Source organism: Eschrichtius robustus, chromosome 11, assembly GCF_028021215.1.
Source record: "Eschrichtius robustus isolate mEscRob2 chromosome 11, mEscRob2.pri, whole genome shotgun sequence".
Taxonomy (NCBI): domain Eukaryota; kingdom Metazoa; phylum Chordata; class Mammalia; order Artiodactyla; family Eschrichtiidae; genus Eschrichtius; species Eschrichtius robustus.
The window spans coordinates 106,446,320-106,472,127 of NC_090834.1; the positions used below are offsets into that span (position 1 = coordinate 106,446,320).

The window sequence follows — 25,808 nt, forward strand, 5'->3', positions numbered from 1 at the left end:
CAGATTGCCTCAGGGGATCCCCCACCCCTTTGTCCCCTGGGATCTCCTCCGTCATGAGTGCAGAGCCCAAGGGCCAGGCTGTCCCTCGGGGCGGGGAGCTGAGGGCCCTTCCCACCTGGTAGTGGGCCTGGAAGATGCTGGGAGATTAGAGTGGAGCCTGTCCGAAGAGGTGAGCCGGCTGATGTCCAAGTTGGGGCCGTGCCGCTGGCCACGCTGGCTGGCCAACAGGGCAGAACCAGGGCTCCGGTCTAAGACTCCAGGCCTGACCCAACGGCGACCCCTCCCGGGCTCCTCTGCCACTCATTTCCCGGGACCGGCCAGGATTGGGGGGCTGGGCAGCCGCAGGTAAGGGTCTGCGGAGAGCAGCGCCGGAGGCGAGGGCGAGGCACAGCAGAGGGAAGCGCGGCGCTGGAGAGGTTAAATGCGGGAGGAGGGGGGCTTCTGGCGGCGGGAGGGGGGTCCCAGCACCGGCGGCCGCCCGCTCCGCCCCTGCCGCTGCCGCCGCCTCCGCGGCCCAGCCGGCAGGCACCGGCGAGGCCGCGCCGGAGCCCGGGCCGCAGCCGCAGCCGCAGCCGCAGCGTGGCCAACAGTGAGTGCGGGGCGGAGAGGGCGGGCGCGCTGGCGCGGAGAGGGAGTGCGGGGCGGCGAAGGGCGCCGGCCGGGCTCCGGGGCTGGGGCGCGCAGGGGGCGACCGGGCGGCAGAGGCGCCCACCTCCCCGCTCGTGGGCGCCTCTGGGAGTCCTGCGGCCGCGCATCCAGCCGCCGCCCGTCACGCTCCAAGGCGTCGGCGTGAAGACGCGGGGAGGCCGTGGGAGCGAGTGGCGGGGGTGCGGTGTCTGGGCAGTGGGCGCTGCGCGGTGGCCCCGCGGTCCGGGTATGTGTGTATGTGAGTGTGTGCGCACAAGTGTGTGGGCCTCTGGGGGCCTTGGCCCGGCGCGCACGGCCCTGAGGGTCCGGTGTGCCCGAGAGGCCGGGGAGCGTGCAGGTGGTGTGTGTGTGTGCGCGCAGCCCGGGCAGAGGGGCCGCCTGGAGCCGCAGGGTGGAGCGTGGGCGCGCGGGCCTTTGTGCCCGCGTGTGTGCGCGAGGGCGCCGCCGCCCGCTGTCCCGGGGGCTGACAGCTGTCCAGGGGATGCTGCACTGGTCCGGCCCTGGTCGCCCCCACCGCGCTGCTTCCCGGAACCCAGTACCCTCCCTTCCCCTCCGCCCTGCCTCGCCTCTGCGCAGCGATCGGGACCCGCCCCAGGGTTCCTCGAAAGCCCAGCGGGGCGCTGGGGGACACTGTAGGCTCCCCGTCCGGTCCATCGCGTCTAGAAGAGGAGCAAGGAGAGGCAGGAGGGGAGCGAGAAGCCGCGAAGATGCTGCCGCAGCCTCGGCGGACGAGCCGGGATCCGCCATGCCCGTCCCCGCCCTGCATAGTCCTCTGTGCCCCCTCAGCCTCCAACTGGAAGGCGGGTTCCCCACGCCCCCTCCAGGCCCCCAACATTTCCTCGCTCGTCCTGCCTCTCCCTCGGCAGGCTCGGTCTCTCTTTCCCCCTTCCACTCTCCTTCCTTTCCTTTCCCGGTGCCCTCTTATCTTCTCACACCCTGGAGTCCCCGGAGGGGGACTGAGGGCCGGGCAGTGGAGGTAAGGGGGAGGACAGAGGTGGGGGGACTGGGTGTGTCCTGGTACCAAGTGTCCGGCCAGAAGGATGTGAGAAGAAGACGTCTGTGGGTAGTAGGGCTGGGGGGCTCTAAGGCCATTGGGTGTGTAGGGGTTGGAGAAGGAGGGTGTAGGGGTGGTCAGGTCAGGTTATTGATCCCAGCATCCCTGGTTCTGCCCACAGTGACTGCAGCTCCCCAGGAGCCCCCTGCCCAGCCTCCCCAGGCGGGCCGTGGAATTGGCCGGGCCCCTGGGCGCGCCATGCGCAGCACCACACTACTGGCACTGTTGGCTGTGGTCCTGCTCTACTTGGTGTCCGGTGCCCTGGTGTTCCAGGCCCTGGAACAGCCCCATGAGCAGCAGGCCCAAAGGGAGCTGGGGGAGGTCCGAGAGAAGTTCATGAGGGCCCATCCATGTGTGAGCGACCAGGACCTGGGGCTCTTCATCAAGGTGCGTGGGTGGGGGAGAGCTCCTTCAGCAGTCACCCATGACCCCCCTGACACTAGCTGCATGCCACTGGGACCCTGTGCTGGAGTGCTGCTTCCAGACCCGCACCCCTGAAGGCAGGGTGCAGCTGGGGGGTGCAGGGCAGAGGCTGGGATCCAGGTCTTTGTGTTTTCAATATGGCGGCCAGGGCCGCATTTGTTTTCCTTGCTGTGCCTGGCATTGGATTCTCTTCCTAAAATGGCTCCTTCCGTGTGTGATAGTGGTTGAATGAAGGAACGCATGAAGGAAGAAATGAATAAATGGCTGTAGCAGATGAGATATGTTACATTTTCTCAGGTCTAACTCACTGGTTTAGGGTTGCCAGATGAAGTCTGGAATACCCAGTTAAATGTAAATTTCAGCTAAAGAATGAATACTTTTAAAATATAAATATGTCCCATGCAGTATTTTTATTTGCTAAATCTGGCAACCCTACACTAGTTCCTATGCTTCTTTGAAGTCACAGATGCCTCAGAGAAACCCAAGAACACTGTGAACACTTCCCCACCCCCTACCTCCAGAAAAGTGCACATATAAACATGTACTGATGATTTCGGAGGATTTCAGGATCCCCCAAGCTGGTCCATGCCATCATGGATGCCAGGTTGAGCACACCTTCCCACCAGGACACATGCTTATGATGCGGAGGCTAGAGGGAGGGCGAGTCAGGGATGGGGTCAACTTTGGACCAGTGACTAAAGAAAGTGTGGGTTGCAGCCTTCTGGGCTACTGTCAGGCAAGCACCTCTGCTGCTCTCTCTCTGATTGAGCCACTGTCATATTTTAAAAAATAAAGTAACATTTAACTTTAATACATTAATGTTTATTATTTTATTGAAAGGCACCCCTATTTCCTGTCCCTTCTTTTGGAGGGAGGAGCCATCAACATGGAGCCTCGGTGTTCCAGCTGATTCCCAAGGTGGCAGGACCTGGAGCAGAGATGAGGATGGGGTGGGTCCAGGACACAGGCAGCTTGACATTGTCTCTGACACCTCCAGAATGCCCAGCAAAGCTCCGAGAGGCCTGGGTAGGAGAGTGTCTGGCCAGACCACAGGGCAGGAGGAGGGAGGGAATCTGACCTATTTTATCTTCACAAAGGAATTCCTTTTTTCCTGGATTAAAAAAAAAAAAAAAAGACGAAGAAGAAGAAGAAGAAGAAGAAGAAGAAAAGGAAGGGCAGAACCAAGCAAGGAGGGCAACAGCTGCTTTATTTCTCTTCCATAATTAGTCATGCAGCAATTATGCACCTACTATGTGCTAGGTGCTGTGCTGTACACCATAGGGTGAGCAGGGAAATTGATATTGGGGTGGAACAGATGCAGACTCTACCCTAGAGGATGTTACATCTAGGTGAAGGGACAAATCCATGGAAAGTTCACTGTAGGATTTAGTAGAAAAGGAGCTTTCATTACTTCCTTCTTTGTTAAATGCCTGTTGTATGCTGGGCCCTGGGCTAGGTGCTGGGGGCAAGGAGGGAGATGCCAGGGGCCTTTGGGAAGAGCTGGTAATTGAAATGAAGCAGGTGAGATGGGTAGAATTTAGAGATGTGTGATTGGGTTGAAAGAGACTCCCAGGCAGAGGAACAGCATGGGCAAAGGCGTGGAGGCTGGAAGGCTCAGAGTGTTTTGCAGTTCTTGGATTTAACAGATGCCTAGTCATTTGAAGCAAAAATTAGAACACACAAAATGACAAAGGATTTTTTACCCTAAGTAGTGAATTTATTGGAAAAGTGTTGCAAAATAAAATTAAATCACTTTTAATCATACATTTCACTTCTTGGCTTTATTAAACAATTATTTCAGGAAATGGAATCATCTCAGAAAATCCGGGGATAAGGTCACTGTAACTTGAATTCCAAAATGGGAGTCCCAGGAGTGAAGACTGGGGAAAGGGAGGGTGGGACCGGATTGAGAAGGGGCTTACAGGCTGGGCTGGGGAGTTTGGACTCTATTCTGCAGATAGCAGGGAGGGACGGAGATTTTGGGCAGTCACTTTAGGAAGATTAATTTGGAATGTGTCTTGCTAATGAGGACTTGCAGTCAGAGAGAAAGAAGGTGGTTTATGACCTCCCTCACGCCACTTGTGTCTTGGCTCTGTGCTCCTTGGGGAAGGGCCCCTCTGCACCCCCTTCCCTTTATGCTCTGACCTCCATCACTTAGGGCAGTCACTCTCAAAACACAGACTCCGCCTCTGAGGGAGGCAGACTGGTTGGCAAGAGGGGCAGACACATGTCCATTTCATTAATTTAATCATGTTTATTGAGCACCTACTATGTAGCACAGGGTTTGGTTTGGACTTCAGCAGGGTGGGCAGGGGTTTATGTATCCATGACCCACCTAAAACTGGATGCAAAATTTGTTGGTATGTGAACCTTCCTGGAGGGAGGGTCCCTAACTTTCATCAGATTTTCAAAGGCAAGGGACTCAAACTCAGCTTCCAAAGGGGCAGTGGGAGTGGTGGGGTCTGTGGAAAGCTGGAACTCACTGGGCATGATCTCTACCTGGGGACTAATTTCACAAACACACAGTGCTTGCTTTGATGTGAGTGCTTTAACTCTTCACAATAACTCTGTGAGGTAGGTACTATTATCACCATCCCCAAATGATAGATGCAGAAATTGAGGCACAGCTCAACTTCACCTAGCACCAAGATTTGAACCCAGGCAGTCTGGTCCCAGAGTCTGTGCTCCTGACCACTGTAAAACTGGAAATCTGTTATATGAAATTAAGGGGCCGATAATTCAAATGTCTCTAAAACAATGTGTTGGTCAAACAAAATTGGGCTCTCTAATTTGCAATGTCTGCTCTAAGGGATTGCCTTCAGGGAGACCAGAGGGCAGGGGAGCGCTGGGAGGGGTAAGGAGGGAAACACCTTGGAGACTGGAGGGCCAGGGGGTTCGCCAGGACGGGAGGGAAGGACTGAGGTTCCTCCTTATGCATCTTGTCCTGCAGGAGGTGGCTGATGCCCTGGGAGGGGGTGCAAACCCTGACACCAACTCAACCAGTAACAGCAGCCACTCAGCCTGGGACCTGGGCAGCGCCTTCTTTTTCTCAGGCACCATCATCACCACCATCGGTGGGGGAGGGGACTGGTCATGGGGTGGGGGTGGGGGCACGGGGTGGCTGGGCTTTCTCACTGGCGAAGGCTTAGGGGGAGGTAGGGGGGGTGCCAGGCAACCCCTAGAGCTGCTGCACGGCCCCTCTGCCCAGGCTATGGCAACGCGGCCCTGCGCACAGATGCTGGGCGCCTCTTCTGCATCTTTTATGCACTGGTGGGGATCCCGCTGTTCGGGATACTGCTGGCAGGGGTCGGGGACCGGCTGGGCTCCTCCCTACGCCGCGGCATTGGTCACATCGAAGCCATCTTCCTGGTGAGCTGCTCCACACCCTGCGCGCCCTTGCGTTGGGCTCGGGATACACTTCCCTACACACCCACCCGGCACGTGAGCGGGGGGCGCCTGAATCGCGCGAACCTCGGACACGGGCTCCCAGAAGAAGGTTGTGGGGTGTGAGAGCCGGAGGTTTTGGTGACTCCTCGGCCCTGCCTACTGCCCTTCCCTGCAGAAGTGGCGCGTGCCGCCGGGGCTGGTGCGGATTCTATCGGCGGTGCTCTTTCTGCTGCTCGGCTGCCTGCTCTTTGTCCTCACGCCCACGTTCGTTTTCTGCTACGTGGAGGGCTGGAGCAAGCTGGAGGCCATCTACTTCGTCGTGGTGACGCTCACCACGGTGGGCTTCGGGGACTATGTGGCCGGTGAGGCCACTTTCTTGGGTTGCACTTCCCTACCCACTTTATTCCTGCCCAGGGACTCTGCAATCTTGCTTCTCCCTCCAAGTTCCACAGGGCGCTTGTGCGCTCACACGTGCTTGCTGCAATCCCTACATCCACTCACTGAATGCACCCTCCCATTTTTCCAGGGATGCAACACCTCGTGCCCACTTACATTCTCGCGTGCTTGCACCCCACGCATGCTCACATATATTAAGTGACCCCTTCACACGTGCCACATTCTTGTACACGTGCACCCCTCACACATGCTCACATTCTTGCACGTGAGCACCCCGCTTACTCTTCTCTTGCACACCTTCAAGTCACTCCCACTCATCTTCTTGCATCCATTCGCGCACTCTAGCTCATACCCACTGTCCTGGGGAGGGCGGATCCTCTCAACGAGTTGGGAGGAGGGGCAGTGAACCAGAGACTCACAGGCTCAAGGCGTGTCTCACAATCAACTTCTTTCTGCCCTCCCCGTGGCGTCCCAGGAGCCAGCCCCAACCAGAACTCTGCAGCCTACCAGCCGCTGGTGTGGTTCTGGATCCTACTCGGCCTGGCCTACTTCGCTTCAGTGCTCACCACCATCGGGAACTGGCTGCGAGTAGTGTCCCGCCGCACTCGGGCAGAGGTAGGCGCCCCTGCGTCGACACCGCGCCTGCGCCGTGGCGCTGCTGCACTGTTCACCAGCAGCAGGTTGACAAGTCTGCCTCCCTTCCAGAGTGTGGGCTCCCCAAGGCAGGGACTGAGGGAGCCCCAGTGTGCACCGGCCGGGAACAAAGCGATAAACTCTGACAGGTTTGCAGGTGACTCCATCTCTACTCTCATGGATAAGGTTACCAGATTTAGCAAATAAAGAAGAAGGAAGCCCAGTTGATGTGAATTTTGGATAAGTTGCAAATAATATTTGAGTATAAATGTCCCAAATATTGCATGGGACATACTTACACTAAAATTTTATTTGTTGTTGTATTTTTATTTATTGTTCTAAATATTTTGTAGCCCCACTCCTTGCTCCCGGCCGTGGAGCGGGTGGAGGCGCAAAGGTCTCTGGGGGCACGGGAGGGAGAGCTGAAATAAAATCCGGTCGGTCTTTTTTTCTGGAGAAAAGGGCACTTCCGCGCAGATGGAGGAGGGGAGAGCATGTGGCTGGGTGATGAGCTTTTCCCTCCTCCGGCCTTTTCCCACTCTTGAGGCAGGAAGACGAGGCGGAAAAGAGGGGCAATGCCTGATTGGGGAAGGGGCAGGCTCCCGGGGTTGCGGAGACGGTCGAGGAGCCCTGGTCGAGGACTGCCTTTCCTCCCCGCGCAGATGGGCGGCCTCACAGCGCAGGCTGCCAGCTGGACCGGCACGGTGACCGCGCGGGTGACCCAGCGAGTCGGGCCCACGGCACCACCGCCGCCGGAGAAGGAGCGGCCACCCCTGCCTCCGCCGCCGTGCCCAGCGCAGCCCGCCAGCAGGCCCCTATCCCCTGCGGCCCCGGAGAAGACCGAGCCACCCTCCCCGCCCACGCCGCCCACCCCGCCCACGGCCTCCGCGCTGGACTACCCCAGCGAGAATCTGGCCTTCATCGACGAGTCCTCGGACACGCAGAGCGAGCGCGGCTGCGCACTGCCCCGCGCTCCACGGGGCAGCCGCCGCCCCCTCAACACCCACAGGAAGCCCGCGCGGCCCCGCGGCCCGGGGCGCCCCCGGGACAAAGGCGTGCCCGCGTAGGGGCAAGACCCCTGCCCGGGCCTCTCAAAGGGCTCCGTTCTTGCTCTCTCCCCGGCATGCTCTGCTTGTTTAACCAAAGAGCCCTCTCTCGACCGACCGGACTGAAACCTGGGGAGGAGGCTACGGGTTGCTTGTCTGCCACTCTCTGCTCCTGGCCCTCTCCTCACTTCATCCATTTCCAGAACCCCAAGGCTTTCTGTCTCGCTGTCCGTCTGGGCCTGTCCCTCACAACATCTCACGACTGTGCCTCAAAGCCTGCATCAATAAACGAAAACAGTCTGCACCGCTGCGGGCGTGGAGCTCCGGGGACGCGAGAGGGTGTGCGAGTGCTTGCGTCGTCGGGCCACCTCCGGGGCAAGTCAGGCCTCCCCCACGACCCCCAGGCCAAACCCTACCCCCCCCCCCCGACCCATCGGTCAAGGCGCGGCACTCTTGGCTGTGCTTGGACAGGTGTCTCTGCCTGGAGGTTAAGGGTAGGGTCTGGCATGGGAATCTGCCAAGATGGGCGGTGCGTCCATCCTCAGTACAGCTATGGGGGAAGGGATGGGGAGACATAATGGCATCTAGTGTGGAGGGCTGTAGCTTGAATTTTTCCCGCGCGAGACCCCCATCGCCATTCCGGACGGGACCCTGCCCCTCCCCCTTCCTGGAGCGTGACCCCTCCTCCTCGCCCCGAGGCCTTTGGCGACTGGGTCCGTTGGGGCAGAACCATGGAGGAAAAGCCTTTCAAAGTAAGAACTCTTCCTGGTCCTCCTCACCCTGTCAGCCCCCAGACTCATCCTAGGTCCACCCTGGGCCCCTGGCTATCCTCTCACTCAGCCCTGGCTCAGGGCAGCTCCCAACAATCACCCCCTCCCCATCCCCACCCCGGCAACTGAGTCTCGGCCCTGGATGGGCTCAGGATCCCCGCCCCCAGCCTGCTCTTCCTTCCCTCCCCAATTCTCCACGGCCCTTGGCTTCCCTCGGTGTATGTGGCCCACAGGCGTTGGCCAAGTCTTCGGGCCACCGTGGCTCAGGCAAGTCGAGCCCGCACGACATCCGGAATCTGTGGACCACGGCCACGCTGTCGCAGCCGAAGCTGAATGTGCCGCTGCCTACTGTCCGTGAGGACTCGGAACTGGAGGGCAGCAGCGTAGGCGGCAAGACTCGCTGGTCTTACAACCAAAAGGCTGGCCACGACTCGGACGGTGGCTGGGAAGAATCGGATGACGGAGAGGACAAGGACAACTTCAAGCCAGAGGAGCTGGACGAGCACGCCTTGATGGAGCTGGCGATGCGCCGCGGCAGCTCCCTGGGAGGCCCTTTAGAGGAGGACGATTCCAAGACCGACAGCGGTCAGTGTGGCTTCACCGGGCTGTGGGCGCCCACAGGGCAGGGGGATGGCCAGGGCCTCAGTTTCTATTGCTGTAAAATGGGGGAAAACCGTGGGACCCAAGTTTCTAGGATTCCCTGGAAGGGGCGCCAACGCTAATCTTCCACGCCTTAAATCAACCAGACCTTCTAGGAACGCCCCCTGCCGGGCAGGCGTCGTACAAAGTCCTGGGGTCATAGAGACTAGCAGGAAAATGCGCAAAGGCAGCGCGGTAGGACCTGTGCTCTTAATGGAATCACCCGGATAGTTGAAAGGAGGGAGTTAATGCCTTTTCAGTGGATTTGCGCTGCTTGAGGAGGTGCCTCTCTTTCATTCATTAAGTCATTGGTTACAATTTTTAAGTATTTACTTCCTACTTTGCGCTGTGCGCTGATTGGGACATGCCTCCCCTTTCTCCCCACCACCTCTGCTCTCCAGCCCTTCATCAGGGAATTGGAACATACAACAATATAACAACTGCCATTTATTGAGCACTAGCTGTTGTGCCAGGCACTGGGCTTCCCTTGCATGATCACCTTTAAACTTCACAACCTCCATATGGGGCCATTCTTATTATCCCATTGTACAGATGAAGAACTTGAGGGTCAGAAAGTCAGTCACTGGCCTTAAGTCTCACAAAGTGGGGCAGTCATAACTGGAACCTCGGAGGGTGGGACAACAAAGCCCAGGCTTTAAATCACTGTCCCATACTGTTTCCCACTAAAGTGGAACCTGGAGCTGGTCTCTGAAGCCCCCCCACCCCCACCCCCGGCCAACATGCCTACCCATACATCTCCTTTGCTCCAGGGAAGTCTCAGCAGTCTGCAGATGACTGATCCCTTTTTTCTCTTCTCCCAGAAAAGCCTTCCTCAGTGTCATCGCTCAATATCTCGAAGCACACACCCCATCGAGCCTACTGGGTGGAGCAGCAAAGCAGGGTTGGAGGCACCCAAGGAGACCGGGGAGTTTAGTGGGGGGTGGGGGATGGGCAGGTTGGGGGTTTCAGGGGTGAGAGGGTGGGGGGGGCAGGCAGGTCGGTTGAGGGTCTTGGGGCTGGAGGGAGCAGGTGGGGCATTTCAGCTGCGGGCAGAGCTGGAGTCCCTTGTACATCTGAGTCTCTTGCTGCCTCTCCAGCTGCCCCTGCCCCTGACTGAACTCATGGAGAATGAAGCTCTGGAAATCCTCACCAAAGCCCTCCGGAGTGAGCCTCCCCACTCCCCATCCCCCCCAGCTCCAGCAAGAGACCGTGGGGGATTTTGCAGGGCTTCGGCCTGTGGGAGTGGGGTTTCAGGATGTGTCTGCCTTGTCAGATTCCCTTACCACCCACAAATATTCCAGAAGCCCCATGAAAAGTAAAAAGTTAGGAGACTGGGCACAGGGAGACCCAATGGGGACAGCATGGGGTGACCGTCAAGGGCCTGGGCTCTAGCCTCAGTGCAGCCCCCCTCAACCTGATGTAGGTTTTCTAAGGCTATTTCTTCACTTGCCCATTGGGGATGACAGCCTTTCTGTGGCCTTGGCCCCTCCCTGGTAGCTGTGAGGAGCCTTTGGACAGTGGATTATTTGAGTCAACTTCCTTTGGTTTGCCCTGCTTACCTTATGAATGTGGGGGTGGGGTGGGGAGGGCTAATGGCTGAGACTGGGTGGTCGAAGCGGTGTCCCAAAAGCTGCCTTCTCCCAGTGCCCTAATTCAGGCCGGCAACATCTCTAAACTTGCCTTCCTCATCCATCCTCCACTCCAACACCCCCATCCTACTCTGAATTCCCCATCTGTGGAGCACAGGTCTATGACTTGACCATTTGCAACAAACAAAACAGGCAGGTCCCAGTACCCTGGAGATCCAAAGTTGCCCAAAGAACAAAGACCAGCTGCTGGGGAGGCCATGCCCCTGCTCACTGCCCTGAGTGGAATTCTGCCCTCCAGGTTACCGATCGGAGATCGGCCGGGACCACTTCCTGACCAAGCAGCTGCAGCGATACATCGAGGGGCTCAAGAGGCGCCGGAACAAGAGGCTGCAAGTCAAGGTGATCTGAGAGCACCGCCTCGGGCTCGAGTGACCGCCCGACTCCAGCCCTGGTCCCAGATCCAAGCCCGACCCTGTCCACGTGGATTTTGAGCCCTAGAGAAATAAAAGAGTCTTCTGTACATGGTCCGTGAGTCAATGCGTGGCTGCCCGCGTGAGGCGGACGCACGTGGCCCCGCCTCTCCCTGTGACCTTCACTCGGTCACCGCAGTGACCTTGAGCGTTCTCGGTTCGGGCCCTATCGGCTCCGCCTTCCCGGGATTCGAAATCCAGGACTTCTTGCATGCATTAGGTCTGCTTCTCCCACTCCGGGTTCAGCAGCTTTGTGGGGATATTGGGTGAGCGGTTCAAGTGCCCCGATTGTGTTATCTTGGGGGAAGGCGGAAAAGGGAAAGGGACAGCACCTCCTTTCTAATTTGGGCTGCTAGGCTCCGCCCCTCATGCATATGCAGATACCTAGCCCCCGCGCTGGGCCCGCCCTCTCATTTACATATGTATATCGTCTCCCGGACCCTCCGAGGCGGCCGCTGAACTACCTCTCCCATTTCCCTTGCGCACAGCGCACCCCGCCTCCTTCTTTACGTAAGAACGCTCCTGGCCCCACCCCCTCCCGTAGCCTCTCCGCGTCTCCTCTGGCCACGCCCTCTCAGCGGCCGCATACGCAAGCAAGCACGCCGCTGTGGCTCGGCGGCGGCTGGGCGAGGCCTTCATGAAGGCCCGCCCGCTGGCTTCGCCGGCTCCGCCCCGACACGTCCCGGCGCGCAGGCGCTGCTCGGCCCACTTGCCTGATTAGCATAGGGCGCTGGGCCCCGCCCCCTGCTTTGCATGCGCACGGCCAGCCCCGCCCCCGCTGTCAGCTGGAGGAAGCGGAGTAGGAAGCGGCCGCGATGTCCTTTTGTGTCCTACAAGCCGCCGGCGGCGCCGCCGAGTGAGGGGACGCGGCGAGGCGGGGCGGCGCGGCCCGAGGAGGCGGCGGAGGAGGGGCCGCCCGCGGCCCCAGGCTCACCCCGGCGCTCCGGGCCGCTCGGCCCCCATGCCTGCCCGCCCGCCCTGCCGGGGCCCCAGGTCCGGGGGCGGAGGGGAGCGCCGCTGGAGGGTGGGCGGGCGGTGCGCCGGGGCCATGTGCGAGCGGGGCAGGGAGGCGGGCGGGGGGCGGGCTCCAGGCGGGGTCCGGCTCCGGGTCCGGCCCGGGTCACGGTCGGGACCCGGTCGAAAGCCAGACAGGGTCAGGGTCTGGGCGGGATATGGCGTCCAGGTCTTAGGGCGCCGGCCTGAGACCAGGGTCGGGCTTGGGCTTCGGATCCAGTCCCAGGGCAGGGTTCAATCCGGCACCTGGAGCATGCCGAAGTCCCAGGGGAGGGCCGGGCTGGAAGATGGGAAGGGTTCCCTGTCGGGGAAGGGGCTTTGAAGACCACGTGGGGGCGCTCGAAGGGGCCTAGGGCCACCCTCCTCTCTGGGTCAAAGGTCATCGCACTGGCAGGGGAGATCTTCCTCCTCCTTGGCGCTCCCCCATTACTTCCTGATAACCTGATCGAGGTCCCCCGCGGGCGGAGGGGGAGGGGAGGCGCAGCAACTTTAGGCAACTTCCCGGAGGTGTGCGCAGGTTGGGGGGGCGGGGCGCCCCGTGGTGGAGGACTCTGCGGCAGCTGGAGTGTAAGAGCGAATGTGCTGGAGGGGGTGCAAGGAGGTGGAGCTGCGCCCGCTGGTGTGCCTGGGGCAGGAGGTGGCGATGTGTCAGGTGTGAGAGGCTCTGAATGTGTTTCCACAAGGGACTATGCCTGTGTGTGTGTGTGAGTGTGGGGGCATGGTGAGAGTGAGTGTAAGAGTGTGTGAGCGAGAGTGTGATCATGAGCCTTGGGTGTGACTTTGTTATGGGGTGTGCACCGCAGTAGGAATGTGCGAAGGCGAACGGGAGCATGAGTGAGAGCTGGGGTTTGGGAAAGGACATGTGTGAGTGTGAACCTGCCCAGGAGAGTGATTGTGTGAGCGTGTGTGCGCAGGTGAGGACACCTGAGGACCCAGGTGAGTGGGAGTGTGAGGGTGTAAACACACACGCATGTGTGAGCACATCAACTGCCCTTGGGTTTGTGTGCCTCAGTTTAGTTTCGCTCTTGAACTGAGGATACCCAGGTGTGGGGGAGATCACTGAGCTCTCTAACGTCTGGAGAAAATTTGAGAGGTATCTCACTCCTGGCTGGGGATTCCAGACGGGGTTGAAGGTTGCTTGGGCACTTAGGTTACCCTGTTCCTTGGCCTGGGTGGGAGTAGGGGGTTTCCAAGCCTCCTGCAGTTTCCCAAGTGGGAGACCTGCTGTCAGTTACTGGCTCTGGAGACTCTGTTTCCATGGCAACAGCGGGGGGGGGCTCTTCATGGGCAGCCTTCCTTGGACTCTGTCCCCCCCACCCTCTTGCTGAGCCTGGAAGCCTGGCCCCAGGCCCGGGGTTGGGCAACCAGGGTGACAGGGTGTCTCCATCCCCCATCCCAGTGCCTCCCTGTGACCTGACGGGTCTCTTCCCGCAGGTGACCAGCGCCATGTCCAGCCAGGTGGTGGGCATTGAGCCTCTCTACATCAAGGCAGAGCCAGCCAGTCCTGACAGCCCAAAGGGTTCCTCGGAGACTGAGACTGAGCCCCCCGTGGCCCTGGCCCCTGGCCCAGCTCCCACCCGCTGCCTCCCAGGCCACAAGGAGGAGGAGGATGGGGAGGGGGCTGGGCCTGGCGAGCAGGGTGGTGGGAAGCTGGTGCTCAGCTCCCTGCCCAAACGCCTCTGCCTGGTCTGTGGGGACGTGGCCTCCGGCTACCACTATGGTGTGGCATCCTGTGAGGCCTGCAAAGCCTTCTTCAAGAGGACCATCCAGGGTGAGCCCCCACCCCGCTCCTGTGCCCTTCGCCCTCTGGGCCTGGCGCTCCCCAGTTGGTGCACTGCTGGGTGGCAGTAGGCCCCCAGGCTGCCGTGGTACCACTTGGGGTTGGCAGCCTGGAGTTCCCAGGCCCTCCTACCTCCCAGGAACGTCCTTTCCCTTAAGCGTTAAATAAAGCCACCAGGATGTGTTGATGGATTGGATGTGGGGTGTGAGAGTGGGACTCAAGATGCCTCCTAAGTTTCTGGGTACTCTAGGCCCAGCACCTTCCACAGCGGCTCTGAAAAATTCAAAGCAGCCTCTGCCTGCTCCTAAACTTTATTCTTGCTTCCAGCAGCTGCTGCCCTCTCACCAGCAGAGAACATGCCCCCTTTTGTGTTGATTTCCCCAAAGCAGCACGAGCACAAGGCAGGTTTTTATGGGTAACTGAGAGTGGCTACGTCATATTTCAGCACCTAACTTTAAAAAGACTATTAGGCATCCCTGCCAATAGTACTCACTGAATTTTTCTCACTCAGGAAAGCATATCAAAATACGAGTGAGCAAGACGGTGATGTAATAAGCATTATTTGGGATGTGCCCATTACTTATATTTTTATATAAACCATTGGTTACTTGGGGGTTATAACATGTAGCCTTTTTGAGAACATTTCTTGAGTGCCAGGCACTGTGCCCTGGTACGTTATGCTCTCAGTTACCCACACAGCAATCTCTAAGGTGCCAGCACTATTATAACTGAAGCCCAGAGAGGTTTTCAAAACTTTGTTCAGGTCCCACAGGTAGAAAAATGGCAGAAACAAGATATGAACTTGGGTCGATTGAGGTCCAGAGCTAAGCTCGTAAAGGCCAGACTGTTGCCTCTGCTTATTACTAATAACTGAACTTTGGACAGATGCCTCACGACTGATTGTGACATTCTAGCAAGTTTTGACTTGGCTGAGACCCGCTGGTCTAAAAGCTCTGTGCTCCCTTCTGGCCCGAAGACCTGAGCCAACAGGTCCAGGTCCGGGTCCAGGTGTCTCCTACCCACCCTGGAATGCTTCGTTCTCTGTTGACAAATATTTATCGAGCACTAGCCATAAATAGTGATCATTTATTGAGCATTTAGGTGCTGTGAGCTGTGTTAAATGTCTTACCTTGATTTTCCCATTTAGTTCTCACAACTCACCTTTGTAAGAAGTAGTTTTTTTTATAAAGTTTTATATTTATTTATTTATTTTATTTATTTGTTTATTATTTTTGGCTACGTTGGGTCTTCGTTGCTATGCGCGGGCTTTCTCTAGTTGCGGCGAGCGGGGACTACTCTTCATTGCGGTGCACGGGCTTCTCATTGCGGTGGCTTCTCGTTGCGGAGCATGGGCTCTAGGCGCGCGGGCTTTGGCAGTTGTGGCGTGTGAGCTCAGTAGTTGTGGCTCGTGGGCTGTAGAGCACAGGCTCAGTAGTTGTGGCGCACGGGCTTAGCTGCTCTGCCGCATGTGGGATCTTCCTGGACCAGGGCTCGAACCCGTGTCCCCTGCGTTGGCAGGCAGATTCTTAACCACTGCGCCACCGGGGAAGCCCAGAAGTAGTTTTTAATCATCCCAGTTTTACAGATGGGAAAACTGAGGGTTCGAGGGCTTAGGTGTGGGACTTGCCCAAGGTCACACCGTTGGTAAGTGGCAGCCTCCAGGATCCTTGCTCTTCACAAACTTGTGCTCTGCTGTCCTGACCACTGTTCCAGGTGTGGGGGCATAGCGGGGACTAAGGCAGGATCGCTCCTGTCCTCAAGCAGTTTACATTCCAGCAGAGGCGAGAGAGAGGCAACAATGAACCGCACACAGTTGTTACAGTACAGCTGTGGTGAGTGCTGGAGGGCGAGGAGCAGGGTGTGTGCCAGGGAGCCTGGCTGGGTCTGGGACTCTAGAGTGCCTCCCTGAAGAGGTGTCTTGAGCTGAAGAAGCCCAGGTAGGGTGTAGGAGAAAGCAGGCTGTGAGGAGAAATGCACCACTGGACTGCTAGGGAACTCCCTGTCTTAGGTTTAATAGGATGCCTCTGTGTTGACAGTAACCGAAGGAGGCAAAGACAGAGCAGCAGGGGAGGTGACAGTGACTCTGGTCAAGGGTAGAAACAGTTGCCAGGGGCAGAAGAGGGGCGCTTCTGGACATATTAGGAGGTGAAGCCCACCAGGATCTGTCAGTGGGTTGGGTTTGGGGTGTGAGAGAGGAATTAAAAATGTCTCCTAGATTTCTGCTTGAGCAGCTGGACAGATGGGGTTGCAGGTTTTGGAGGGGTAGGTTGGGGGCTCCATCTAGAACTGGTTAAGTTTGTAGTGTCTTCCAGGCACGCAGGAGGAGGCAGTGGGATACGTCTAGAGTTCAGGCTGGTCTAGGCCAGAGATGGAGATTTGAAAGCCCACGACTTGGTGAGGTCACCATTGGAGTGAGTCAGTGGAGACAGGTCGGAGGGCCACCCTAGGGGTCTTCAATGGAAGGAGCGTGGGCCGATGCACAGAAGCCACGAGGTGGCAGTGAGGTGGGAGGAAAGCCGGGAGTGTGGTGTCCTAGAAACAAAAGAAGAAAAGTGTTTCTAGGAGGGATCAATGGCATTAGATGCTCCATTGGGCCAAATGACATAAGGATGAGAATTGACCGCTTGAGGTAGCAATGTGGAGGCCGCTGTGGCCCTTGATGAGAGCAGCACAGCCCAGAAACGTGACTTGACAAGAAGCTTGGGCCAGGTGCAGCCCGACTCCTCTGGTCCCAGCCCCTCCCTTGCCCAGGCCGGGGCCGCTAGCCCAGTGGCCTTTCCCTTCAGTGCTCGGGCTTCCCTGCCCCATTCACAGCACTCCTGCTCTCCCCAGACCTGTGCTTACCCGGGGTGAGTCAGGGCACTCCTGTCCACTGGGTCTCCTCTGGGCCCCGGGAGGCTGCCACTGGAGCCCTGCCTCTTCCTGGCAGGGAGCATCGAGTACAGCTGTCCGGCTTCCAACGAGTGCGAGATCACCAAGCGGAGACGCAAGGCCTGCCAGGCCTGTCGCTTCACCAAGTGCCTGCGGGTGGGCATGCTCAAGGAGGGTGAGCGCTGGCGGGGGCCTGGGCAAGGCGGGGGCGCTGGGCGCATGGGGTCGGGCTGGGCAAGGCCTGAGAAGTTCTGGCGGACTGGGCTGGGCAGGTGGGCTCTGGAGAGCAGGCCAGCCCCAGCCCCATGAACATAGCCCTGTCCTACAATTCAAGGGGTGCGTCTGGACCGTGTCCGGGGTGGGCGACAGAAGTACAAGCGGCGGCCAGAGGTGGACCCGCTGCCCTTCCCGGGCCCCTTTCCTGCTGGACCTCTGGCAGTAGCTGGAGGCCCTCGGAAAACAGGTGAGAGCACAGTGGGGTCTTTGGGGGCTCTGGGGTTGGGGTGGAGCTCGGACATGGGAGACCTGGCTGACGTCATTCACCCGGGATAATCGTTATCTTGGGCACTGGGACCCAAATCTTCCCTTCATCTATTCGTTTACTCATTTCCCCCAAGAAGTATTTACAAAAATACCCTTTTCTATGTCAGGCCTTGAGCAGTACAGCTGGGAGCAGGGAAGGTTTTCTAACGCTCAGAACCTGTCCACAAACAAGACGCTTTCCCTGGGAGATAGTGCGGCCCTTCCCGGAGAGAGGTGTCTGAGCCTGGCTGGCCAGTGGCTATTGAGGAAGGCCACAGGGGGACTGACGCTGGGAAGATGCTTGACCCTGAAGGGCTGGCAAGGTGATGAATTCGAGTGCCTCTTCCAACTATCACTGCAGCCCCGGTGAATGCACTGGTGTCCCACCTGCTGGTGGTTGAGCCCGAGAAGCTGTATGCCATGCCCGACCCGGCGGGCCCTGACGGACACCTCCCAGCCGTGGCTACCCTCTGTGACCTCTTTGACCGAGAGATCGTGGTCACCATCAGCTGGGCCAAGAGCATCCCAGGTAAAGGGCCCAGGCGATGTGGGGCTTCCCTGGGTAGGCCGGGCCATGCCTGCTCTGGTGCGCTTGCTCAGCCAGCTCTGCCCCCCACTGCCCTCCAGGTTTCTCGTCACTGTCGCTGTCTGACCAGATGTCAGTTCTGCAGAGCGTGTGGATGGAGGTCCTGGTGCTGGGCGTGGCCCAGCGCTCACTGCCACTGCAGGATGAGCTGGCCTTTGCCGAGGACCTGGTCCTGGATGAAGAGGGGGCTCGAGCAGCTGGCCTGGGGGAACTGGGGGCTGCCCTGTTGCAGCTGGTGCGGCGACTGCAGGCCCTGCGGCTGGAGCGCGAGGAGTACGTCCTGCTGAAGGCCCTGGCCCTCGCCAACTCAGGTGAGCCTGGCCAAGTGCGACAGGTCTCTTTATAAGGCCCCCTGGTTTTTAACTCTGATGGTGGCACAGTCCCATTTTGCAGACAAGGAAAACGGTAGCTTAGGGGAAGAACAGTGACTTCCTGAAAGTCACAAGGCCCGGCAAGGACAGGTCCAAGAACTGCACGCAGCCATTTTGAGCCCCCGTGTCCATACTTTTGTGGGAAGGTGAACCATTTAGTGAGAGAAAAGGTGGTGGGGACGGGAGGCGGCCATAGCCGAGGGAGAAAGGGTGGGCCCTGGCTCATGGGCAGGGGCAGTGGGGGGTGCTTCAGCAAATCCTTGTCTGGCTCCTGGTTGGGACCCATCCAGCAGTGCCCAGGCAGGTGCGGCTCTGCCCTTCCTGGGGACGGCCCGTGTCAACAGCTCTCTCGCCTTTCCTTGCAGACTCTGTGCACATTGAAGATGCTGAGGCTGTGGAGCAGCTTCGAGAGGCGCTACACGAGGCCCTGCTGGAGTATGAAGCTGGTCGGGCGGGCCCCGGAGGGGGTGCTGAGCGGAGGCGGGCAGGCAGGCTGCTGCTTACGCTACCGCTCCTCCGCCAGACGGCAGGCAAAGTGCTGGCCCATTTCTATGGGGTGAAGCTGGAGGGCAAGGTGCCCATGCACAAGCTGTTCCTGGAGATGCTTGAGGCCATGATGGACTGAGGCGAGGGCTGGGCACGGGTGGGGGTGCTGGCAGGACCCGCCCAGCACGGGGTCAGCCCCAGTGGGGCAGAGCTGGGGTCCGGGCGGTGCCACAGCCTGCTGGCAGGGCCAGGGCAACACCATCAGCCGGAGCAGGCCCTACGCCCTCCCCTCCCCCCTCCCAGGGGGGCGTCAGAAGCTGGGAACGTGCATGCCCAGGCTCTGGGCACAGTGCTGCCCCTCGCAAGCCATAACGTGCCCCCAGGGTGTAGGGGGCCTTGCGGAAGCCATAGGGGGCTGTAGGGGACGTGTGTGTGTGTGTGTGTGTGTGTGTGTGTGTGCGTGTGTGCGCGTGTGGGGCTGGGGTGGGGGGGGCAGAAGCCTGATCTCAGGGAGGGAAGGGAGTGGAGGCCACAGTCTCCCAGTGGGTGATGCTCTTGCTGCTGCTTAATCCGACTTCCTCTCCAGAACAGAGAGGGATTTGGAGAGCAAAGGCCCCTGCTCCCTTCGCTCCTTTCCTCATCATTTGCATTGGGCATTACTGCCCCCCCCCCCTTGAAGCAATAACTCCAAGCAGGCTCCAGCCCCTGGGCCCCTGGGGTGGCCAGGGCGCCCCCATCAGCTCCCACCCAGCCTCCTCACGGGGTAGGGAGAGCACTGTCTCTATGCCCTGCAGAGCAATAACACTATATTTATTTTTGGGTTTGGCCAGGGAGGCGCAGGGACATGGGGCAAGCCAGGGCCCAGAGCCCTCGGCTGTACAGAGACTCTATTTTAATGTATATTTGCTGCAAAGAGAAACCGCTTTTGGTTTTGAACCTTTAATGAGAAAAAAAATATAATACCGAGCTCAAGAACACGGTGTGTTTGGTGTGTCACTGGACCAAGGGTTGGGGATACACAGGATAGAAGTACCAAACAGGATATACGTAAACAAAGATACACACGCTCACAAAATGAAAAACGGGCCTGGCACGCTTTTAAGTCTCAGTTTCCTCATCACTCAGCAGCATGTTGGGGATCCCACGGCTGATGGGGAACAGACGTCCCGACTCTGGGCACTGCAGGGTGCCCTCCAACACATCCACCTGCGGGAACAGGGGAAGAGAGCTGAGCACTGACAGCCTCCAGGTGTGGGTGTATGGCCAGGAAGCAAGTAATGGGCCGGTTCTCACCTCCAGCAGAACGTGGTGCATCTGTCTCAGAAATCTCTCGTCATGCTCATATCCCTGAATCGGCTCTTTGGGCACCTCGACCAGATGCAACTGTGGGCAAGAGGCCTAAATCATCTCTGGGTATCCCCGTCACTCGCCCTGAGGCCAGGCTCCCTGGCCTGGTGTAAAGGGCTGCGGTGAGACCACACCCCCCCCCCCCCACCCAAGGTGTGCACGGGAGAAAACGAGGGTCCTCACGGTGTCGGCAGCCTCCAGAAGCGCCGCCCACTCCACTTTGGGTATCATACGAGCTACGAAGTCGGGGTTGAACTCCACAGGGCTGATGCGGACCTCGGTGGCCTGCGCGGTGGAGAGATTTAGTTAGGCAGGGACCAGATCTTGGTTCTCCTACCGTCGCCCCCAGGAGAGGGGCCCAAGATCGCCCCCGGTCGGTACCTGGAGGCGCAGGGGGAAGCCACGGGGCCCCACCCCCCGCACATGCGAGCTCAGCAGGTTGTGGGTGAGCAGCTTCATGTCGACGCTACGCGCTCTCGCAAAGCCGGAACCGGAAGGAGGCCAGATTCCCCTCGCGTCATTTCCGGGGCTGCTCCGCTCTATCCTATTGGACAGCTGGGAGGAGCGGAAACGGCGAACTTACTAAACTTCCCGTGCTCGCCGGAGCGGAGGTCGGATGGGATCAAGCGCTGCTCCCGGAAGCGTTTTGGCAGGGGATTGCTACGGCGCAGGCCCAGTGGTTTTGGCTGAGGCAAACCTCAAATTGCTACAAGTCGTGTACAATGCAAATATGTAAAACAGCTGCAATGCAGGGGCCTTCGTGGAATGCAAAGTAAATATGCTTTACTCCTACACAGGCGCCTGACACCATCGTTCCTCGGTTAAGGAACGGAAATACTGCCCCAATCCGTAAATTATGCCAATCAAAACAGCAGCACCCTATCCTTGCATGCAAATAAGCTGCGCGGCAGCCGAAAGCTCCGCCCATTTGCAAGTGCGCAAGTGATCCAGTCCCTAATGCAGATGAGCCGAGCCGCGTCGAAGACTCTGCCCTGAGCGCGGCGCCCGCGCCTGCGCAGTGGAGGCGCCTCGCAGTGGGCCGGGGCGACCTACGCCCCGCCTTTTGCTCCGCCTTTTGCAGGATTGCGTGGTAGCACCTTTGTCCCGCCCAGCCTTCTACCTTAGCCGTGAGTCAGGGGCGGGGCAATTGTGGCTTCGAGGCCCGGTATGCCGCTGGCGTGGCTGTGCACCCTGGGGAGTAGAGCGGGCTCGGCGGTCTCTCGGGTGGCCGTCGTTGAGTGTGCGGCAGCGGCAGCAGCGGGAGCTGGAGGGTGCGTGAAAGGAGGCCTAGAGTGGACGCTTGGCGGGGTCCGAGGTTTCAGAAGCGCTGCTGTAGGCATGGCCCCGATCAAGGTGACCGTTGGCCCAGCCAGGCCTGACCTCTTCGCGGCCCCCCCGGCCCCCCGCCTGTTTGCCCAAGCCCCTTCGTCCCGCTTGTCTGGGGGAGAGTCACCCTCTTTCTTACCCTCCGGACCCCTCCCCGCTGCCCTAGAGGCTCCTCCCGCCGTCTGTCCCCCCTCATCCCTTCATCAAGACCCTGTGGCTGCAACGTTGTCGCCAGTTTTAGGGGCCTCGTGCCCCATCTCCTGGGACAGTCAAGGCTTTTGGGCCTTCCCCTCGTCTCCCTTCCGCATCCACCTTGGGACACCTGTGTTGAGTCTTCACCATTTTCAGGAGATTGATTGAGTACCATGGCTTCCCCCACCTTATGGAACCATCTCCTTTACCCTTTTCAATCCCCGTACGTGCCCTCCTCCATACCTTCCCACCCCCATTGCACTCCACTCGTGGCCAATTCCCACACTTCTGAGTTTTTCACCCTTCTCATCTTCTGGAACCATCCCCAGCTCCTTGGGAGTCCCCTTTGCCCCACAGTCTTTTGAGATCTCCCCCCTCCTTCTGCTTCATCCTACAACCAACTGCTGGGTTTCTCAGAGGCACTCCCCTCACCCCTGACTTTCCCCCCTTTTCTCTACCTTCTCTGGCCCCATGAAGCCCTCACACACTCCCAGGTAGACTGATCCCTCCCCCTTCAAGGGATTCCTTCTTTTATTCTCTACCCTCTGGATGTAGGAACCTGCACCCCACTCCCCAACTTTCCCACCTTCTGCTGCCTTCCCTTTTTCTCTTCTTGAGGGTGGGACACCCAGCCATGGTCGGGATCCCCTCCCTCCGTGTTGTCAGGGCCTCCTCCTCCCCTCCTCCTCCTGCCCATCTACCCCAGTCCTTTCCTGTAACTCAGCTTGTTTACTCAACCTCTTGCGACACCTGGAGAGGCCTCTCCCGTTTTCTGTTGTCACCAACTGGCCCTTAAGAGGAATAGGGCCACCTTGAAACCTGGAGGATGTGGGGTAACCAGGTGGTTGCTGGGGAGGGACCTCTGGAAGCTCTGACAGGGTTGGACTTTCCCGCTGGGTGTCAACCCTGGCTCCACCGGACCAGGCAGGGCTACTTGGCCCTTTGTGCGCCATCCACCACCCGCTGCTGCCCTGGCCTTGGCCTCCTGCACCCCCCCCTCACTCCTTACCTTGGTGTCATTCCCTCTAGGTGGGAGATGCCATCCCATCGGTGGTGGTATTCGAAGGGAAGCCTGGGAACAAGGTGAACCTGGCAGAGCTGTTCAAGGGCAAGAAGGGGGTGCTCTTTGGAGTCCCTGGGGCCTTTACCCCCGGCTGTTCCAAGGTGAGGGCTGCCCTTCTGGGGCTCAGCAATTGGGATCTTGTGTACATGTTTGTATTGTTCATTAGTCCTTTACATAGTCCTGGGGTAGCTTGTACCAAGAGGATGTAGATGATGTGTTAAAGACAGTTAAAAAACCGTTATTGGGTTTTTAAAAAATAAGTTGAGGCTGTGAACAGGTACCAGGAATGTAGGAGAAAAGGTGATGCAATGAAATCCAACACTTCTCATTGATCCTGCTGGGTGACAGGCACTGTGGAAGGAACTTGGGACTTGGGTGAATGAGACGTAGTCCTGCCCATGGGAAGCTCACGGTCTTGTCCAAGGAACGCTTAAGTTTGGATCCGAGCTTCCTAGTGGCCAAGGCAAAAAGGAACTGTGGCTTACACAGTTCTCATTGTCTGATCAGAGCTGTTGAAGTAGAGAAGTGAGGAGGGCCTAGAGATGAAGGGTAGGCTGAGGAGCAGAGGCAATTATCCATCTTCTGATTCTTTGTTTCCCCTCCCCAGACCCACCTGCCAGGGTACGTGGAGCAGGCTGGCACTCTGAAGGCCAAGGGGATCGAGGTGGTGGCGTGTCTGAGCGTTAATGATGTCTTTGTGACTGAAGAGTGGGGACGAGCGCACAACACAGAAGGCAAGGTGAGGTGTTGGTCCTGCGGGGGATCAGGGGCCAAGCAGGAGATTTTTCTTGTGACCTTACTTTCTCCTTAGGTTCGGCTCCTGGCCGACCCCAGTGGGGCCTTTGGAAAGGTGAGTGCACCCGCCCCCCTAGCCTCCATCTTGGAAGCAGGGACTTGGAGGGACATGGCCAGTGTGGGGACCAGCCAGGTCTGGGAGTTCCTGACCTTTCCTTTGCTTCTCCTTTCAGGAGACAGATTTGTTACTAGATGATTCACTGGTGTCCCTCTTTGGGAATCGACGGCTGAAGAGGTAAAAGGAGGAGGGTTTCCTGCACGGTTCCCCTGCTACCCTGCCTGTCTCCATTTCCAGCCTCCAGGCCCAGGCTGTTGCAACCGGCCCGGCCCTTCTTTCTGGCAGGTTCTCCATGGTGATAGAGGATGGCATCGTGAAGTCCCTGAACGTGGAGCCAGATGGCACGGGCCTCACCTGCAGTCTGGCCTCCAACATCATCTCACAGCTCTGAGGCCTCGGTCCCAGATGTACTCCTTCTATTCTTTCCTATTTCATCTGCCCAGCCCTGGGCAGAGGGCGCCAGCCTAGCCTCAGCTGGGGCTACTCAGTTGGAACTTAGGGCCAGATTTCTGTAATAAACACTTCTGGTTCATGTCTGTCTCCTTCATTTTGAATTCCTGCTTTTCCCAGGGCCAGGCCTCATTGACAGTCAAGCTGTGAGGGTAGTGGGCAGGTGCTGAAGGGGGGACTAGTAGGGGACCCTGATTTAACTTAGGAGGTAGTCAGAGAAAGTCCCTTGAAGGAGGTGTTATGAAGCCTCCATCTGCAGGCTGAGAAAGGGCCAGTGGTCTGAAGAGTGAGGGAAGGCGCTCACCTGTGCAGGGGGAGCTCACCTGGGAAGGCCCTGGGCAGACCTGGGCTTGCCTAGGGCCCGTGACCTTTTGCATCTGATATCTGGGTGATGGCTGATCTCATTTTGACTGTAGACCTCAGGGTAGAAACTTTGTCCCAAGCGCCCCCCCCCCCCCCCAACACTTGGGCCAAACCTCAGCCCCACCATTCTTTCAGATCCTGCTGAACCCCTTCTGGGAGCACCCACATCCCAAGAAGGGCCCCTGGCCACGTGGGACCATCTGATGGGCAGAAAGGGCTCCGTCAGTGGAGGCAGTGCCGGTTGAGTCCGGGGGCTTCCTGGGAGCAGAGTCTAGGTGAGCTGTAGAGGGGAGGAGATGCTCGTGAGACCTGCCCAGCAGTGGGTGTACTGTGAGGGGCTGGGGGTCAGGGAGGCCAGCGGGGCTTGGGGCTGAGGTCCACGGCCGTCTGCAGGCCCTGCCCCCTTGGGCCTCTGCCTCTTGTCCCTGGGAAGCCCTGTGTCTGGCAGCAGACAGTGATTATTAGACACCTGCCGCGTTGAGCTCACAGCCTAAGGGAGGCAGGTACTCGAGTTAAACGACAAATCCTCGCCACGACCCCTCGCCTGTGGGGTGTGAGCTCTTACTGCTGTGTTATGGCACAGAGAGGTTAGGTAGGTAGGCCTGGCTCATCCAGCCACTTCAGAGGATTTTGGACTTGGCCCCTGGGAACTTTACTCACGTGTGGCACCGCCCTGCCATGTGCCCTGTCAGCACCAGGCTCCGAGGGGCCCTCCCTGCCCTGCCTGGCCATCTGCGGAGGCTCAGGGCAGGTGCAGAGCTGCCTAGGGCGGGCTGAGAGGTCTCAGAGAAGGTCAAGGAAAGGCCTCTTGGAGGACAGCCCTTGAGGCAGTGGGACCAGTGCTCCAGATGGAGGGAGCAATGTGACCACAGGTATGGAGAGTGGAACAGCCCCAAGGTGCCGCAGTGCTGGGGCAGCTGAATGAGAGGATGCCGGGAGGGCAGCCCTGTAAGCTGCTTACCTTTCACCCTGCGGGCCCCTCAGGCCAGTGAAGGATGTCTGCAGGGCAGTGACCGGTCAGATTCCTACCTGGGCTCCTGTGTGGACGTAGAGTTGGAGCGGGGTGAGCAGGGAGCAGGGGAGAGGCCAGTGCGGGGCAGGATTGATGACCGAGTGATGTCCAGGAGGTGGGTGCTGGAACGGGGGGACCTGTGGGTGTTGGAGGGAAGGGTGAGTCCAGGGGACCACTCGGCTGGAGGTCTAAGGGGTGGTGCCCACGTGGGTGGGCCCTCAGCAGGGGGCCAGCCTCCCTGCAGGGGTCCCAGCTGCTCAGCCTGTCGAGATGGCCGGCCCACTGACCTTTGTCCTTTCGGTTCTCTCCCACTGTCTGTTACCCCTCAGGGGTCCTGGGCTGGGGTGGGGCAGGGGGCTGACCACCCCTCCAGCTTCCCAAGCCCTTGTAACCTGCCCCTGCCAAGCCCTGGGTCACAGTGCCGTCCTGGACCGGACGGTGGGAAGGCCCTTTCTTTCCCGGACACCATCTCGCAATCCTCGCATCATACAAATGAGGAAACCGAGGCGTATGTGGT

The 25,808-nt window shown here is 58.9% G+C and overlaps 5 protein-coding genes across 6 annotated transcripts; 4 read left to right on the forward strand and 1 right to left on the reverse strand.

Annotated features, from left to right (window-relative positions):
• Positions 1–1,885: 1,885 nt before the first annotated feature.
• KCNK4 (potassium two pore domain channel subfamily K member 4) lies at positions 1,886–7,608 on the forward strand. The gene is made up of 6 exons (XM_068556276.1): positions 1,886–2,089; positions 5,076–5,199; positions 5,334–5,494; positions 5,688–5,874; positions 6,384–6,523; positions 7,204–7,608. Exons 1-6 carry the CDS (start codon positions 1,901–1,903, stop codon positions 7,606–7,608), a joined length of 1,206 nt encoding a protein of 401 aa, XP_068412377.1. The 5' UTR covers positions 1,886–1,900.
• A 710-nt stretch (positions 7,609–8,318) lies between these two features.
• Positions 8,319–10,993, forward strand: CATSPERZ (catsper channel auxiliary subunit zeta). Its single transcript, XM_068556713.1, has 5 exons — positions 8,319–8,339; positions 8,591–8,942; positions 9,818–9,897; positions 10,094–10,160; positions 10,884–10,993. Exons 1-5 carry the CDS (start codon positions 8,319–8,321, stop codon positions 10,991–10,993), a joined length of 630 nt encoding a protein of 209 aa, XP_068412814.1.
• Positions 10,994–11,847: 854 nt separating this feature from the next.
• Positions 11,848–19,660, forward strand: ESRRA (estrogen related receptor alpha). Of its 2 annotated transcripts, XM_068556728.1 has the most exons (7): positions 11,848–12,048; positions 13,504–13,840; positions 16,779–16,895; positions 17,055–17,183; positions 17,604–17,771; positions 17,870–18,139; positions 18,565–19,660. In XM_068556728.1, exons 2-7 carry the CDS (start codon positions 13,516–13,518, stop codon positions 18,822–18,824), a joined length of 1,269 nt encoding a protein of 422 aa, XP_068412829.1. In that variant the 5' UTR covers positions 11,848–12,048; positions 13,504–13,515; the 3' UTR covers positions 18,825–19,660. The 2 variants fall into 2 exon arrangements, with proteins under 2 accessions (XP_068412829.1, XP_068412828.1); XM_068556727.1 differs by lacking the exon at positions 11,848–12,048 and having other exon boundaries at positions 12,169–13,840.
• On the reverse strand, positions 19,609–20,539 carry TRMT112 (tRNA methyltransferase activator subunit 11-2). The gene is made up of 4 exons (XM_068556730.1): positions 20,414–20,539; positions 20,216–20,317; positions 19,979–20,068; positions 19,609–19,891 (listed from the first exon to the last, which is right to left on the reverse strand). The coding sequence occupies exons 1-4, from the start codon at positions 20,489–20,491 to the stop codon at positions 19,784–19,786; spliced, it is 378 nt and encodes a 125-aa protein (XP_068412831.1). The 5' UTR covers positions 20,492–20,539; the 3' UTR covers positions 19,609–19,783.
• Positions 20,540–21,044: 505 nt separating this feature from the next.
• PRDX5 (peroxiredoxin 5) lies at positions 21,045–23,998 on the forward strand. Its single transcript, XM_068556729.1, has 6 exons — positions 21,045–21,385; positions 22,580–22,714; positions 23,221–23,352; positions 23,425–23,463; positions 23,582–23,643; positions 23,752–23,998. The coding sequence occupies exons 1-6, from the start codon at positions 21,200–21,202 to the stop codon at positions 23,855–23,857; spliced, it is 660 nt and encodes a 219-aa protein (XP_068412830.1). The 5' UTR covers positions 21,045–21,199; the 3' UTR covers positions 23,858–23,998.
• The last annotated feature ends 1,810 nt before the right edge of the window (positions 23,999–25,808 follow it).